General features: G+C 41.0%; 2 protein-coding genes across 6 annotated transcripts; both read left to right on the top strand.

The window, feature by feature from the left end:
* The first annotated feature begins 6,885 nt into the window (after positions 1 to 6,885).
* On the top strand, positions 6,886 to 10,396 carry LOC142741466 (uncharacterized). 3 transcript variants are annotated; one of them, XR_012881156.1, is made up of 3 exons: positions 6,886 to 8,437; positions 9,220 to 9,330; positions 10,107 to 10,396. XR_012881156.1 is itself a non-coding variant. In XM_075850844.1 (2 exons), the coding sequence occupies exons 1-2, from the start codon at positions 6,887 to 6,889 to the stop codon at positions 9,241 to 9,243; spliced, it is 1,575 nt and encodes a 524-aa protein (XP_075706959.1). In that variant the 5' UTR covers position 6,886; the 3' UTR covers positions 9,244 to 9,643. The 3 variants fall into 3 exon arrangements, 2 of the variants coding, with proteins under 2 accessions (XP_075706959.1, XP_075706965.1); XM_075850844.1 differs by lacking the exon at positions 10,107 to 10,396 and having other exon boundaries at positions 9,220 to 9,643; XM_075850850.1 differs by lacking the exons at positions 9,220 to 9,330; positions 10,107 to 10,396 and having other exon boundaries at positions 6,886 to 7,928; positions 8,251 to 8,336.
* Positions 10,397 to 12,764: 2,368 nt separating this feature from the next.
* Positions 12,765 to 16,276, top strand: LOC142741446 (uncharacterized). Of its 3 annotated transcripts, XR_012881139.1 has the most exons (3): positions 12,765 to 14,316; positions 15,100 to 15,210; positions 15,987 to 16,276. XR_012881139.1 is itself a non-coding variant. In XM_075850828.1 (2 exons), the coding sequence occupies exons 1-2, from the start codon at positions 12,766 to 12,768 to the stop codon at positions 15,121 to 15,123; spliced, it is 1,575 nt and encodes a 524-aa protein (XP_075706943.1). In that variant the 5' UTR covers position 12,765; the 3' UTR covers positions 15,124 to 15,523. The 3 variants fall into 3 exon arrangements, 2 of the variants coding, with proteins under 2 accessions (XP_075706943.1, XP_075706945.1); XM_075850828.1 differs by lacking the exon at positions 15,987 to 16,276 and having other exon boundaries at positions 15,100 to 15,523; XM_075850830.1 differs by lacking the exons at positions 15,100 to 15,210; positions 15,987 to 16,276 and having other exon boundaries at positions 12,765 to 13,807; positions 14,130 to 14,215.
* The last annotated feature ends 986 nt before the right edge of the window (positions 16,277 to 17,262 follow it).

Raw genomic sequence — 17,262 nt, 5'->3', positions numbered from 1 at the left:
ACGCGCTGGCCCTTTAAGGCCGGGCACGAGCGTGTGAGCGCACCCTACGGGACACAGCCGAACGGAGCGGAAGTGAGCGCTGGCGTCTCCTAGGAAGGAGATGGGGACCAGCGCTCACAGATCCATGGCTGCAGGCGTCGGGAGGTGAGTAAACCCGGCAGCCCGCGGCCATGGACGCTACAATTTATTAACCAATGCTCGATTCATTTTAGGCTATGGGCTCATCTCTTCCCCTCCGAGGAGGCCAAAGTGGCATTTATTATCTCCCTCCTTGCTGGCAAGGACCTCGCATGGGCGAACCCAATCTTGGAGCAACAAGGACCTGTATCCTCGGACCTAGCCTTGTTCCTGCAGTCCTTTCGTGCCGTGTTTGAGGAGCTGGGACGAACATCCTCTTCTGCAGCCACTCTATTGACCCTCAATCAAGAGTGCTCCACAGTAGGGGGAGTATGCTATCTCCTTCCGTACCCTAGCAGCCGAGCTGGCATGGAATAATGAGGCACTGGTGGTGACCTTCTGGCATGGTCTGTCCTCTCACATCAAGAACGAACTGGCAGCCCGCAACCTTCCTTCTACCTTGGATGCCCTCATCCTGTTAGCCACACGGGTTGATATGAGAATCCGGGAGCGCACTCAAGAGGTTCGACAGGAGAGCCGGGTCCACAGACCAGCAGCCTCGGTCCAGAGACCACTATTGCCTTCCCCTAGTGCGCTACCTGAAGAACTCATGCAGGTAGACAGAGTCCGGTTATCTGAACAGGAGAAGCAGCGCAGACGCTCCTCTGGACTATGCATGTTTTGTGGCCTTAAAGATAATTTTGTGCGCCAATGCCCACAGAAACGGGGAAACTCCAGTACCTAGGGTTGGTTAGAGAAGCAACTCTAGGTGGTATGTCTCCAAACATTAAAACCTCTCCCAAATTATCGATTCCTGTGGCCATCGTCTCCAGAGAGACGTCACATCCTTCCTCCGCCTATCTTGACTCTGGAGCGGCTGCTAATTTCATCCAGCAGGATCTAGTGGATCGTTTACATCTACCCACAGTCCGTATGGAGAGACCCCTGGCTGTTGCCCCTGTGAATGGTCTACCATTGCCCGATCCGATTATGCTCATCACGGAGCCGTTGATACTACGGGTCGGAGCTCTTCACTCAGAACAGATCACCTTCCTAGTACTACCTAAGGCTATCAATCCTATCCTGCTGGTCTCCCATGGCTCCGCCTACATGCCCCGGTTCTTGACTGGAGTTCTGGAGAAGTTCTTCAATGGGGTTCCAGATGCCACAACCATTGCCTATCACAAGTCCGTCCTGTTATGCCCCCTCTGCCTCAATCACTTTCCGGTCTTCCATCTCAGTATGCCAGTTTTGCGGATGTCTTCTGCAAACGAGGGGCTGAGACATTGCCTCCACATCGGAATTATGACTGTCCCATTGAACTGGTTCCTAATGCTTCTCTTCCCCGTGGACGAGTATATCCTCTCTCCTTGCCAGAGACTTTAGCTATGTCAGCCTATATCAAGGAGAATTTGGAGAGGGGTTTTATTCGAAAATCTTCCTCCCCGGCTGGGGCTGGCTCCTTCTTCGTTAATAAGAGAGATGTATCTCTACGACCCTGCATTGACTACCGTGGTCTCAATCAGATCATGGTCAAGAACAAATACCCATTGGCACTTATATCCGAGCTGTTTGATCACATACGAGGAGCCCAAAAATTTTCTAAGCTAGATCTGTGGGGGGCTTATAACCTTATCCGGATTCGCCGGGGTGACGAATGGAAGACGGCATTTACACCCGCGATGGGCACTACGTACACCTAGTGATGCCCTTTGGACTGTGTACGCTCCCGCAGTATTTCAGGAATTTGTCAATGACATTTTCCGAGATCTCCTCTATATGTGTGTTGTAGTTTATCTTGATGATATTTTGATTTTCTCCCCAGATCTGATGACCCATCGAAGGCATAACCGTCAAGTTCTTCTGAGAGAATCGCTTATATTCCCAGTTGGAGAAGTGCGTCTTTGAAAAGAAGTCTTTGCCCTTCCTGGGCTACGTCATCTCGGATCAAGGTCTTAAGATGGACCCTGAGAAACTAAAGTCTGTCCTGGAGTGACCGCTTCCTCAAGGCCTAAGGGCCATACAACGGTTCCTGGAATTCGCCAATTTCTACCGGCAGTTTATTCTGAACTTTCATCTCTGACGGCTCCCATCTCTACCCTTACCAAGAAGGGTGTGAACGCCAAGGTATGGACTCCAGAGGCAGAGTCCACATTCATTAGCCTCAAGAAAGCCTTCACTTCAGCTTCAATCCTCCATCACCCTGACGTATCTCGAGAGTTCTCATTGGAGGTGGACTCTTCCTCTGTTGGTGCAGGTGCACTTCTGTTCCAGAGGAGCTCCAAAGGAAAGGCAGTAGTATGTGGCTACTACTCAAGACTTTTTTCTAGATGGCGCAACTCACCCCATCTTGATCTACACCGACCACAAGAACCTTACCTACCTTCAGTCCGCTCAAAGACTGAATCCTCGTCAAGCCAGGTGGTTGCTATTCTTCACCCATTTCCAGTTTCTGCTCCACTACCGTCCCGCTGACAAGAATGTGAGGCCGATGCCCTGTCCAGATCGTTTGAGACGGAAGACACGGTGGAGTCCCTTCAGACTATCATAGACCCGTCCTGCATTGTCACTGCTAATCCTCTGCAGATTAGAGACATCCCTCCGGGGAGGACTTTTATTCGGCTGGCAGACAGGAGAAGAATACGGTGTGTGCTTCTAACAAAGTTACTCACTCCAAGCCGGCCGGCCTGCTTCAACCTCTGCCTGTACCCAATGCCCCTTGGCAGCACATTGCAATGGACTTTGTCACAGACCTTCCCCCCTCAGCAGGATGTAACACTGTCTGGGTGGTGGTGGACCGGTTCTCTAAGATGGCACATTTTATCCCGCTGACCGACCTACCTTCTGCTCCCCGACTGGCGAGTCTCTTCATTCAAGACATCTTTCACTTGCATGACTTGCCTCTTCACATTGTGTCCGACCGGGGGGTTCAGTTTACCTCAAAGTTCTGGAGAGCCCTCTGTAAACTCCTGGATGTGAGTTTGGACTTTTTCTCAGGCTATCACCCCCAGTCCAATGGGCAAGTTGGGAGGATCAAGCAGATCATGGAGAATTATCTCCGCCACTTCATCTCTTCACAGCACGATAACTGGGTACAGCTTCTTCCATGGGCCGAGTTCTCATACCACAACCACACAAGTGAGTCCTCCACTTCCACTCCATTTCACATTGTATACAGTCAACATCCTAGAGTCCCTCTTCCTGTGTCGACTTCATCTCAGGTACCCGCTGCTGACTCTGTATATGGGGACTTTCTGCAAATCTGGCAACAGACCCGGTTTTCTATCTTGCTGGCAGTCGATCGCATGAACCGAAAGGCAGATACTAAGAGAAAAGATCTGCCTCAGTATCTTCCAGGTACTAAAGTCTGGCTGTCCTCTCTGAACATTCACTTGAAGGTACCCTCATACAAGTTTGCTTCCAGGTTCCTTGGTCCTTTCGAAATTCTGCAACAGATAAACCCTGTCTCCTATAAGCTGTGGCTGCCTCCTACCCTCAGAATCTGCAACTCTTTCCATGTGTCCCTCCTGAAACCAGTGGTCCTGAACCGCTACAGCAAGACTTCTAGTTCCACAGTTGCTCCAAGCGGTCCTTCTGATGTATTTGAGGTAAGGGAGATCCTGGACTGCAAAAGGGTAGGAGGAAGGACTTTCTATTTGGTGGACTGGAGTGGGTTTGGTCCTGAGGAGAGGTCCTGGGAGTCAGAAGAGAACCTCAGTGTTCCTGCTCTTATTAAAAAGTTCCTCTCTCGCTCTGGCCCCAAGAAGAGGGGGCTTAAGAGGGGGGATACTGTAGCGTCCATGGCCACGGGCCGTCGGGTTTACTTACCTCCCGACGCCCGCAGCCATGGATCCGTCAGCGATGGTCCCCATCTTCTTCCTAGGAGACGCTAGTGCTCACTTCTGCTCCATTCTGCTGTGTCCCGTAGGATGCGCATGCACGCTCGTGCCCGGCCTTAAAGGGTCAGCGCTCGCACAAAGGAAATCATCTTCATCATCAACTGCCATGGTTTCCTGGTCTATAAGAAGGCCCCAGCCCTTCTGATCCTTGCCTGTGCGTTGTTAGTTTATCCCAGTCTGTCTTGCAAATGGTCCCTTAGTGTTTACAGTTCCAGTTGTTACCCGTGCCCTGTTACCTGTTCCTGTATCCCGTACTGTTCTTGTTCCTGTGCCTACCAGTGTTGGAGTCATGTCTACTGCACCTGCTGTTGTTTGCCACGTCCAGTGTCGTTTGCCACGTCCAGTCTCTTCTGCCACGTCCAGTGTCTTCTGCCACGTCCAGTGTCTTCTGCCACATCAGATACTGCCCATCACGTCTGGCGCTACCTGCTGCACCGGCCTCCATCCGTGCTGAAGACACAGCCACCGTCTGGACTAGTTCAGGTAACCAAGCGTTACTATCTACTATTGGCTTTCATATAGATTGTGACCTGGTCAGCTGCCTCTCCGTTATGGCGGAGCGGCCTAGTGGGTCCACATACCCTGTGACCGTGACAGTCAGAAGCAACCTTAAAAGGCCTTTAAACTTTTTACGTATCTGGACACAATTTATTTGGTTTACAAATTGGCGGCACGGCCTGCTGGTCTTCTAAAGCCACAGATGTCTGGATCCAACTTATGTTGGCCCAGAAGCCTTCTAATCCCTTTCAGTCATCCGCCGCTGCGGGCAATTCCCAGTCTGCTGCGGCGGGTCAATGACCAGGAGCATATTGGCTCTTTAATAAGGGTCACTGTAGATTCTTTGCTGCGAGCAAATTTAAGCACGAATGCTCACTCTGTGGTGGATCTCATTCAGCCTTTCGCTGTTTTAAAAAAAGGTAAAATGCCAGCCAGACCAGTTTCTAGAGGAAAACTAGATTGCTTTTCTGTTGTGGGTTTTCCCCACTGAATTCAATGGGTATGTAAAACCCGCAACAAGTAGCCAACCCGCGCGATTTCCCTGTGGATTTGCTGCTGAAAATTTCCGCTGCAAATCCGTTATATGTGGACTCGGGGTACAATGAAATTATTATTTTTTTTAATGTTTTTTTTTGTGATATTCACAAAAACCCTGCAGATTTTGACATGATTATAAAAATTGCCGCTAAAACCGTGACAAAATAATGCAAAAAGGGTGCATTTACATTAAAAAAACGTTTAGAAAATGCCATGATTTTGCCTGTGTAGGATTTTACAGGTGAAACCAGTAAAATAAATGTGCTTCGCAGAGACAAAATCTTTTTAAAAAATCTTTTTAAACAACAATATTCATAAATGAAATATACATATATATTTGTACTTGTGATCTAATGTGTGTTGTGTATGTATGTATTCACTTATACACTCTGTATTTATTTTAGGAGTAAGTATTTGTTTTGGCATTGTGTATTCATTTATTTATTATTTTTTATTAATTTTTGATCCATTTTCTTTAGAAATTATTCACCTATTTAATATTCGTTATTTATTAATTTTGTTGGCAAGTATGCATGTATGTATATATAACTCGTTTTCATGAATTCCATCTTTAATTGTAATGTTATTTTTGTGCTAGATCACTAGTGCATGATACGGCCCGTAGTATATATTTTAATTTATCTTTTGAGCTGTTTTTCTTTCTCTCCCATGTTCCGCTTTGCCTCCCCCGTCCCTTTCGTACATCTGGTTTTTATGTAGTAACCTTTGTGTATTCGTCTTGTCACTGTGTCTTGATGTGCGGCAAGCGTTGCTATGGTTGCATCTTCCGGCTTGGGGCCGGATCGTGGGTCAGGTGATCTCACTCTCCAGTGTGTTCGGATTTAACACACCGGCATTTATCTCCTGCAACGACGTCAGTACAATCTCCTGCACCGAGACACAGCTGCTGTATCCTTCTAATATAGAAGGTGATTGGACGAGGGCAGCTTTATAGGGACGGCATCTTCAATCACAACACCACCCCCAGACGAAGGCTTCCGGGCCGAAACGCGCGTCGGGGTTGACACCAGAGACGGTGACCTGTCACAATGGGTATGAACTCCGCTTCCAGCATATGTCTGTGTTCCAGCAAAAGCTTTTTTCTACCATATCTAATCTAATGGGTGTTTGAGTGTCTGTAACTGGGGCTGACATTACAGCTATTGCCCTGCTCGTATTTCATGTGTCTGTTTTCACTTGTTTAAATTTGAGCCATGTATTTTACTTGTGCATGGTACTAGTATTTGTTTTGTATTGTTTCTTTACTGATTTTTGCATCTGGCCTTATTCAGGGGTATTTATACTTTTGTACGTCACTCATTGATGCTTACTTAATTTATACTTTAAAAATGTGAAAGAGATACATACGGGGGAGTTTTTCCCTATGTGCTGATTAGCCCATTTTGCTGGTGAATGTATCAGAATATGTATATGACGCTACACAATTGTAACCCACTGTGGATGTATTCCTGTATCTGAACAGTGTTGCCTTTTACCCATATATCTGGAATTATTATATACAATTAATCTGGTTGTCTTTCTGTACTGTGGATATCATCTCTGTTTTAACTTTTGTGGCATTTTTTAGATGTATTCAATAAATTTTCTATTTTAAAGTTATTTTTGGTGTGTCAGACTCCGATTTATAGGTTTTTGTAATTAATCAGCGGGTTCACCGTTATTACCATGCGTCTTTCCCCATGGGTTATTATGTGATGGGTCAGATTTTGTGACTGCGATAAATGTATCTGGGGAATTTCTTTCGTGGTGTTCTTCATGTAGGTATACTACTATTATTATCTGTTTGTTTTGCAGATTCTGGGAGGTCCACCAGCATGGACTTTAGAGCCAGGGAAAAAGCCTGGCTGACCAAATTAGATACGGTCTTCAGAGATGAACCCATGGTTGGAGATTCTGACACTCTGGGAAATTTTGCTGCTATTAGGAATAGTCTAAAGGCATTACTCCACAAACGTACAAAAACGTGGTGGAATAAGGCTTTTCTAGAAAAGTATTTACAAAGGGGCCTCATACCTAGAGGTCTCCGTATTCAAGTGTTCCCGACTCTTAACAGTTTAGATGAGAGCTTCATTAGCCGATGGGAGGATAATTGTAGATCTTCCTCCCAGACCTTTATGGAGCTATTGATAGGCCTAGACAAACAGTCTCTTGAGTTACTGGATGTTGAAATAGATAAGGTACAGGCTCAATTGAAAGCCAAATGCAGTGAAGATGAATGGATTGCTATCTCACAGCAATTTAATACAGAAATGGATAAGTGGGAAAAGGGTATACAAGACATCAAGAGCCGTAAATTTCAGCGGGATTTAAATGATAAATTGACAAACAGGATGTATAAATGGCAATACTCCAAAGCACAGAACAGGGTCACCAGTAGATCCCCTTCAGTATCCTCGGGCAGCTCTTTTTCAGAATCCGATGATAATGGGCAGAGAGGTAAAACACGTAGTGGTATGGAATACAGGAGATACAACATACCTAACCAAAGGGGTAGACAGAGATTCCGTACGGATGAACGGCGTACGCAACCGTATGGGTTTGATCCCCCTGGTAGACAAAGAGATGAAATGAGGCGTTTTCCAATATCTGACAACCAACGTATGAAGGTAATTAATTTATCGACCCATCAACTGTCTTCTATTGATATTGGGGTATTATCAAGGGGTTTAACATTTGCACCCTCAAATCAATTTGATGCCTTCACAGCCATAAAGGATTTACACCTTTTCGCTAGAGGCCTGTTATTTAAGAGGTGGTTCCACAGGAAGACTGATAACAATTTTACCACACCAGAGGAAATAGAGGCTTTGCATTCTTTAGAACAACTACTGAATGAGCAGGAATCCCATGAGACAGGTATGATTCCACAATCTATTAGGAAACGATCGACTAAATTTCCTCCTTTGACTATATGTCCAGCAATTGATTTATTTGTCAAACTAGTCACGCAGGATATGGAGAAAATGTCCAGTAGGATTAGACACGATAATTTGACGATTAGTGAACGAATTAGTTTAAAGAAACTAAAATCTCTTGAGGATACGGTTTATAAACCAGCGGACAAGGGAGGAAATATAGTTGTCTGGCCTAGAGACTTATATGAGAAAGAAGCATATCGTCAATTGAGAAACCCCACGTGTTATAAAAAGCTAACGTTCAATCCCTTATCTGCTTTCAGTACATCACTTCATCGTATATTAAGAGAAGCCCTTGACGCGGGCACCATCTCTCCGGCCTTGATGGATTGTCTGGTGGTTCAGGACCCCAAAGTGTCAAGTCTATATTTATTACCGAAAATACACAAAAATCTTAACCTACCACCAGGGCGACCTATCATCTCCGGGAGAGAGAATGTTTGTGATAATGTGAGTAAATACATTGACACAATTCTGAAACCAATAGTGGAGACTTTACCATCTTATCTCCGTGTTTCGGCTGATCTCCTTAAAAAATTGGAAGGTGTTCAACTTGAACCCAATATGCTACTGGCAACATGTGACGTTGAATCACTGTATACAAATATCCGCCACCAAGATGGCCTTCAGGCAGTGGCTTATTTTCTAAGGATGACAGACAATGATTCGGCCAAATCACAGTTGGTTTTAACTCTATTGGAATTTGTGCTCTCACACAATTTTTTCACTTTCAACGGATCTTTCTACCTCCAGCTCCAGGGAACGGCGATGGGGTCAGCTTGTGCTCCCTCATACGCTAATTTGTTCCTGGGGCTGTGGGAGAGGGACCTTTTCCTGTCAGACCGCTTGTCATCTATGAGTAAGGTGGTCCTCTGGACCAGATTCATCGATGACATTTTCATCATCTGGCAGGGCACCCAAGGGGAATTTGATTCCTTCATGGGTGAGTTGAATGTAAATGAGGTCAATATACGATTGACTTGGAAAACTAGCTCAACAGCCATCGATTTTTTGGATGTTTTGATCAAAAGTGATAGGACTGGCTGTATTCAAACTGATTTACACAGAAAGGAAACGTCGGTTAACTCCTATTTGCATGCCTCTTCTTCGCATCCTCCACATATGATTCGATCTATCCCGATCGGACAATTTTTGAGAATACGTAGATTATGCTCATCTGATGATGATTTTGAAAGACAAGCGACCATCCTTAAACAGCGTTTCTCCGATAGGGGCTACACCAGGAGATGCATTAATCGAGCGTACAATAGGGCGTGCAGAGCTACACGGACTCAATTGCTTCATCCCACTACTACAAAGAAAACTGCTGACACTAAAATCAGGTATGTCACTACGTATCATGATAGATGGGGTGAGATGCAGAAATGTCTGTCTAAGCATTGGTCAGTTTTACAAACTGATGGTGTTTTAGCTGAGTTATTACCGGTCAAACCAGCATTTGCATCCAGAAGAGCTAGGAACCTTCGTGACACTCTGGTTTATAGCTATCATCAACCCCAGTTAGCTAAAACCATATTCGGAGCATCCAAACCCAGATGGGGGTGTAAACCATGTGGGAGATGCATTGCATGCCCGAATGTTGTTTGCAGTGATGACTTTGTGGACTCATCAGGGCAATGTAAATATAAGATCACTTGGCCCATTAATTGTAACACAAAGGGTGTAATTTATTATGCTTATTGCCCCTGCCCTAAGATCTATATTGGGCTTACGACTAGAGAATTGAAAACACGTACGAGGGAGCATGTCAATAGTATTGAGGCAGCTAGGGGAACAGCTTTGGACAAAATTTAATTTTTGAAAACCCTGCCACGACATTTTGCTCAGTACCATAATTGCGCATCCAAATCTTTGAAGATTAAGGGCATTGACCATGTACAACTGGATATGAGGGGAGGATCCCTAATGAAGAAATTGTTAAGAGTTGAATCCAAATGGATTTGGAAATTAAAAACATTACAACCTAATGGCTTAAATGAAAGCCTGGGTTTCGCAGCTTTCCTGTAGAGTGTCAGTATCTTTCATGGTGTTGTTTTTAATATGTCCGTGGTTCGTGTATAAGTTTTAATATAAATATGCTTTGTGCTTTTGTTTTTAGTTATATGGATTGACTTTCCAACCTTTTGAGAACCTGATATGATCCACAATTCTGATGCTTCCCTATTTGGTTGAATGAGATTTTCCACCTTCCCATCCTTCTAATCTGTTTACTAAACGGGCCATTGGAAGAGAGAAATTTGTTTAGCGATTTATGTATTTTTATGTATTTAAGTGTGGTCTTTACAACTCTTATGGATGGATCTATGTATTCACTTATTATAGCAGTAAAATATGAATATTAATATATATACGGATATATGGATTGACTTATGTGTTGACTTAGTGCCAATTATGTGTTGATCATTCATTCATTCATTAAGTTGAAAGAAATGCAAATATCTTGGCAATATCTTATTGTATGCATTGGTTTTTGCTATATTGAATGGTATTCACACATATGTGCATATATATATATATATGCATATGTGTTGTGAAGATATTTTTGTTGCAATAATATCTACATAATGTTTACATAATATTTATTTAATATTTATCTGATGGTTGATTTGTGTAGAAGTGTATGGTTTATAGTTTATAGTTTATTTTGCATTAATGTAAATGGACTGACAACAATTAGTTTTCCAATTCTTGTATTATATTTTAAATATATTGCAATATCATGGATTTTTTATGTGATATAAATATATACATATATTTTCCACCTACTATATAATTGTTTTTCTATATTATATTTATTTATTTATAATTGTGTATCCAATGCCTAGATAGATATACTTTATTATAGTTTATATATGATATTTATCATTATATTCATATATTTTCTATTTTATTTTAATACATTTATTCACATATTCTTATATATGTTTGTTTTGGGTATGATAGCTTCTGTATTTAATGTATGATTAATCACACTTTTATTGGTGTTAAATAAGATATAAGTTTTCACTTTTATTTTCACTCTTGTTGTTGTAATTTTGCATTTATTTATTATGGTATATGTTTGATATTATGTACCCCTTGTTGTATGTCTTCACTTTACATTATTTGTTGGTATGCGCTTGTATTCATATACGCATACTATTTACCACTGTTCACACACCAATAGGGAAAGGTTAGGGAAAGGAATAAAAATTAATAAAAATCTTTTTTAAAAATCTTTTTAAACAACAATATTCATAAATGAAATATACATATATATTTGTACTTGTGATCTAATGTGTGTTGTGTATGTATGTATTCACTTATACACTCTGTATTTATTTTAGGAGTAAGTATTTGTTTTGGCATTGTGTATTCATTTATTTATTATTTTTTATTAATTTTTGATCCATTTTCTTTAGAAATTATTCACCTATTTAATATTCGTTATTTATTAATTTTGTTGGCAAGTATGCATGTATGTATATATAACTCGTTTTCATGAATTCCATCTTTAATTGTAATGTTATTTTTGTGCTAGATCACTAGTGCATGATACGGCCCGTAGTATATATTTTAATTTATCTTTTGAGCTGTTTTTCTTTCTCTCCCATGTTCCGCTTTGCCTCCCCCGTCCCTTTCGTACATCTGGTTTTTATGTAGTAACCTTTGTGTATTCGTCTTGTCACTGTGTCTTGATGTGCGGCAAGCGTTGCTATGGTTGCATCTTCCGGCTTGGGGCCGGATCGTGGGTCAGGTGATCTCACTCTCCAGTGTGTTCGGATTTAACACACCGGCATTTATCTCCTGCAACGACGTCAGTACAATCTCCTGCACCGAGACACAGCTGCTGTATCCTTCTAATATAGAAGGTGATTGGACGAGGGCAGCTTTATAGGGACGGCATCTTCAATCACAACACCACCCCCAGACGAAGGCTTCCGGGCCGAAACGCGCGTCGGGGTTGACACCAGAGACGGTGACCTGTCACAATGGGTATGAACTCCGCTTCCAGCATATGTCTGTGTTCCAGCAAAAGCTTTTTTCTACCATATCTAATCTAATGGGTGTTTGAGTGTCTGTAACTGGGGCTGACATTACAGCTATTGCCCTGCTCGTATTTCATGTGTCTGTTTTCACTTGTTTAAATTTGAGCCATGTATTTTACTTGTGCATGGTACTAGTATTTGTTTTGTATTGTTTCTTTACTGATTTTTGCATCTGGCCTTATTCAGGGGTATTTATACTTTTGTACGTCACTCATTGATGCTTACTTAATTTATACTTTAAAAATGTGAAAGAGATACATACGGGGGAGTTTTGCCCTATGTGCTGATTAGCCCATTTTGCTGGTGAATGTATCAGAATATGTATATGACGCTACACAATTGTAACCCACTGTGGATGTATTCCTGTATCTGAACAGTGTTGCCTTTTACCCATATATCTGGAATTATTATATACAATTAATCTGGTTGTCTTTCTGTACTGTGGATATCATCTCTGTTTTAACTTTTGTGGCATTTTTTAGATGTATTCAATAAATTTTCTATTTTAAAGTTATTTTTGGTGTGTCAGACTCCGATTTATAGGTTTTTGTAATTAATCAGCGGGTTCACCGTTATTACCATGCGTCTTTCCCCATGGGTTATTATGTGATGGGTCAGATTTTGTGACTGCGATAAATGTATCTGGGGAATTTCTTTCGTGGTGTTCTTCATGTAGGTATACTACTATTATTATCTGTTTGTTTTGCAGATTCTGGGAGGTCCACCAGCATGGACTTTAGAGCCAGGGAAAAAGCCTGGCTGACCAAATTAGATACGGTCTTCAGAGATGAACCCATGGTTGGAGATTCTGACACTCTGGGAAATTTTGCTGCTATTAGGAATAGTCTAAAGGCATTACTCCACAAACGTACAAAAACGTGGTGGAATAAGGCTTTTCTAGAAAAGTATTTACAAAGGGGCCTCATACCTAGAGGTCTCCGTATTCAAGTGTTCCCGACTCTTAACAGTTTAGATGAGAGCTTCATTAGCCGATGGGAGGATAATTGTAGATCTTCCTCCCAGACCTTTATGGAGCTATTGATAGGCCTAGACAAACAGTCTCTTGAGTTACTGGATGTTGAAATAGATAAGGTACAGGCTCAATTGAAAGCCAAATGCAGTGAAGATGAATGGATTGCTATCTCACAGCAATTTAATACAGAAATGGATAAGTGGGAAAAGGGTATACAAGACATCAAGAGCCGTAAATTTCAGCGGGATTTAAATGATAAATTGACAAACAGGATGTATAAATGGCAATACTCCAAAGCACAGAACAGGGTCACCAGTAGATCCCCTTCAGTATCCTCGGGCAGCTCTTTTTCAGAATCCGATGATAATGGGCAGAGAGGTAAAACACGTAGTGGTATGGAATACAGGAGATACAACATACCTAACCAAAGGGGTAGACAGAGATTCCGTACGGATGAACGGCGTACGCAACCGTATGGGTTTGATCCCCCTGGTAGACAAAGAGATGAAATGAGGCGTTTTCCAATATCTGACAACCAACGTATGAAGGTAATTAATTTATCGACCCATCAACTGTCTTCTATTGATATTGGGGTATTATCAAGGGGTTTAACATTTGCACCCTCAAATCAATTTGATGCCTTCACAGCCATAAAGGATTTACACCTTTTCGCTAGAGGCCTGTTATTTAAGAGGTGGTTCCACAGGAAGACTGATAACAATTTTACCACACCAGAGGAAATAGAGGCTTTGCATTCTTTAGAACAACTACTGAATGAGCAGGAATCCCATGAGACAGGTATGATTCCACAATCTATTAGGAAACGATCGACTAAATTTCCTCCTTTGACTATATGTCCAGCAATTGATTTATTTGTCAAACTAGTCACGCAGGATATGGAGAAAATGTCCAGTAGGATTAGACACGATAATTTGACGATTAGTGAACGAATTAGTTTAAAGAAACTAAAATCTCTTGAGGATACGGTTTATAAACCAGCGGACAAGGGAGGAAATATAGTTGTCTGGCCTAGAGACTTATATGAGAAAGAAGCATATCGTCAATTGAGAAACCCCACGTGTTATAAAAAGCTAACGTTCAATCCCTTATCTGCTTTCAGTACATCACTTCATCGTATATTAAGAGAAGCCCTTGACGCGGGCACCATCTCTCCGGCCTTGATGGATTGTCTGGTGGTTCAGGACCCCAAAGTGTCAAGTCTATATTTATTACCGAAAATACACAAAAATCTTAACCTACCACCAGGGCGACCTATCATCTCCGGGAGAGAGAATGTTTGTGATAATGTGAGTAAATACATTGACACAATTCTGAAACCAATAGTGGAGACTTTACCATCTTATCTCCGTGTTTCGGCTGATCTCCTTAAAAAATTGGAAGGTGTTCAACTTGAACCCAATATGCTACTGGCAACATGTGACGTTGAATCACTGTATACAAATATCCGCCACCAAGATGGCCTTCAGGCAGTGGCTTATTTTCTAAGGATGACAGACAATGATTCGGCCAAATCACAGTTGGTTTTAACTCTATTGGAATTTGTGCTCTCACACAATTTTTTCACTTTCAACGGATCTTTCTACCTCCAGCTCCAGGGAACGGCGATGGGGTCAGCTTGTGCTCCCTCATACGCTAATTTGTTCCTGGGGCTGTGGGAGAGGGACCTTTTCCTGTCAGACCGCTTGTCATCTATGAGTAAGGTGGTCCTCTGGACCAGATTCATCGATGACATTTTCATCATCTGGCAGGGCACCCAAGGGGAATTTGATTCCTTCATGGGTGAGTTGAATGTAAATGAGGTCAATATACGATTGACTTGGAAAACTAGCTCAACAGCCATCGATTTTTTTGGATGTTTTGATCAAAAGTGATAGGACTGGCTGTATTCAAACTGATTTACACAGAAAGGAAACGTCGGTTAACTCCTATTTGCATGCCTCTTCTTCGCATCCTCCACATATGATTCGATCTATCCCGATCGGACAATTTTTGAGAATACGTAGATTATGCTCATCTGATGATGATTTTGAAAGACAAGCGACCATCCTTAAACAGCGTTTCTCCGATAGGGGCTACACCAGGAGATGCATTAATCGAGCGTACAATAGGGCGTGCAGAGCTACACGGACTCAATTGCTTCATCCCACTACTACAAAGAAAACTGCTGACACTAAAATCAGGTATGTCACTACGTATCATGATAGATGGGGTGAGATGCAGAAATGTCTGTCTAAGCATTGGTCAGTTTTACAAACTGATGGTGTTTTAGCTGAGTTATTACCGGTCAAACCAGCATTTGCATCCAGAAGAGCTAGGAACCTTCGTGACACTCTGGTTTATAGCTATCATCAACCCCAGTTAGCTAAAACCATATTCGGAGCATCCAAACCCAGATGGGGGTGTAAACCATGTGGGAGATGCATTGCATGCCCGAATGTTGTTTGCAGTGATGACTTTGTGGACTCATCAGGGCAATGTAAATATAAGATCACTTGGCCCATTAATTGTAACACAAAGGGTGTAATTTATTATGCTTATTGCCCCTGCCCTAAGATCTATATTGGGCTTACGACTAGAGAATTGAAAACACGTACGAGGGAGCATGTCAATAGTATTGAGGCAGCTAGGGGAACAGCTTTGGACAAAATTTAATTTTTGAAAACCCTGCCACGACATTTTGCTCAGTACCATAATTGCGCATCCAAATCTTTGAAGATTAAGGGCATTGACCATGTACAACTGGATATGAGGGGAGGATCCCTAATGAAGAAATTGTTAAGAGTTGAATCCAAATGGATTTGGAAATTAAAAACATTACAACCTAATGGCTTAAATGAAAGCCTGGGTTTCGCAGCTTTCCTGTAGAGTGTCAGTATCTTTCATGGTGTTGTTTTTAATATGTCCGTGGTTCGTGTATAAGTTTTAATATAAATATGCTTTGTGCTTTTGTTTTTAGTTATATGGATTGACTTTCCAACCTTTTGAGAACCTGATATGATCCACAATTCTGATGCTTCCCTATTTGGTTGAATGAGATTTTCCACCTTCCCATCCTTCTAATCTGTTTACTAAACGGGCCATTGGAAGAGAGAAATTTGTTTAGCGATTTATGTATTTTTATGTATTTAAGTGTGGTCTTTACAACTCTTATGGATGGATCTATGTATTCACTTATTATAGCAGTAAAATATGAATATTAATATATATACGGATATATGGATTGACTTATGTGTTGACTTAGTGCCAATTATGTGTTGATCATTCATTCATTCATTAAGTTGAAAGAAATGCAAATATCTTGGCAATATCTTATTGTATGCATTGGTTTTTGCTATATTGAATGGTATTCACACATATGTGCATATATATATATATGCATATGTGTTGTGAAGATATTTTTGTTGCAATAATATCTACATAATGTTTACATAATATTTATTTAATATTTATCTGATGGTTGATTTGTGTAGAAGTGTATGGTTTATAGTTTATAGTTTATTTTGCATTAATGTAAATGGACTGACAACAATTAGTTTTCCAATTCTTGTATTATATTTTAAATATATTGCAATATCATGGATTTTTTATGTGATATAAATATATACATATATTTTCCACCTACTATATAATTGTTTTTCTATATTATATTTATTTATTTATAATTGTGTATCCAATGCCTAGATAGATATACTTTATTATAGTTTATATATGATATTTATCATTATATTCATATATTTTCTATTTTATTTTAATAAATTTATTCACATATTCTTATATATGTTTGTTTTGGGTATGATAGCTTCTGTATTTAATGTATGATTAATCACACTTTTATTGGTGTTAAATAAGATATAAGTTTTCACTTTTATTTTCACTCTTGTTGTTGTAATTTTGCATTTATTTATTATGGTATATGTTTGATATTATGTACCCCTTGTTGTATGTCTTCACTTTACATTATTTGTTGGTATGCGCTTGTATTCATATACGCATACTATTTACCACTGTTCACACACCAATAGGGAAAGGTTAGGGAAAGGAATAAAAATTAATAAAAATCTTTTTTAAAACTTTTTAAACAACAATATTCATAAATGAAATATACATATATATTTGTACTTGTGATCTAATGTGTGTTGTGTATGTATGTATTCACTTATACACTCTGTATTTATTTTAGGAGTAAGTATTTGTTTTGGCATTGTGTATTCATTTATTTATTATTTTTTATT

The sequence above is a fragment of the Rhinoderma darwinii genome, chromosome 1 (genome assembly GCF_050947455.1).
Source record: "Rhinoderma darwinii isolate aRhiDar2 chromosome 1, aRhiDar2.hap1, whole genome shotgun sequence".
Lineage (NCBI taxonomy): Eukaryota > Metazoa > Chordata > Amphibia > Anura > Rhinodermatidae > Rhinoderma > Rhinoderma darwinii.
Note: the sequence above shows the minus strand (reverse complement) of the source record. Positions and strands in the feature narration are given on the sequence as shown.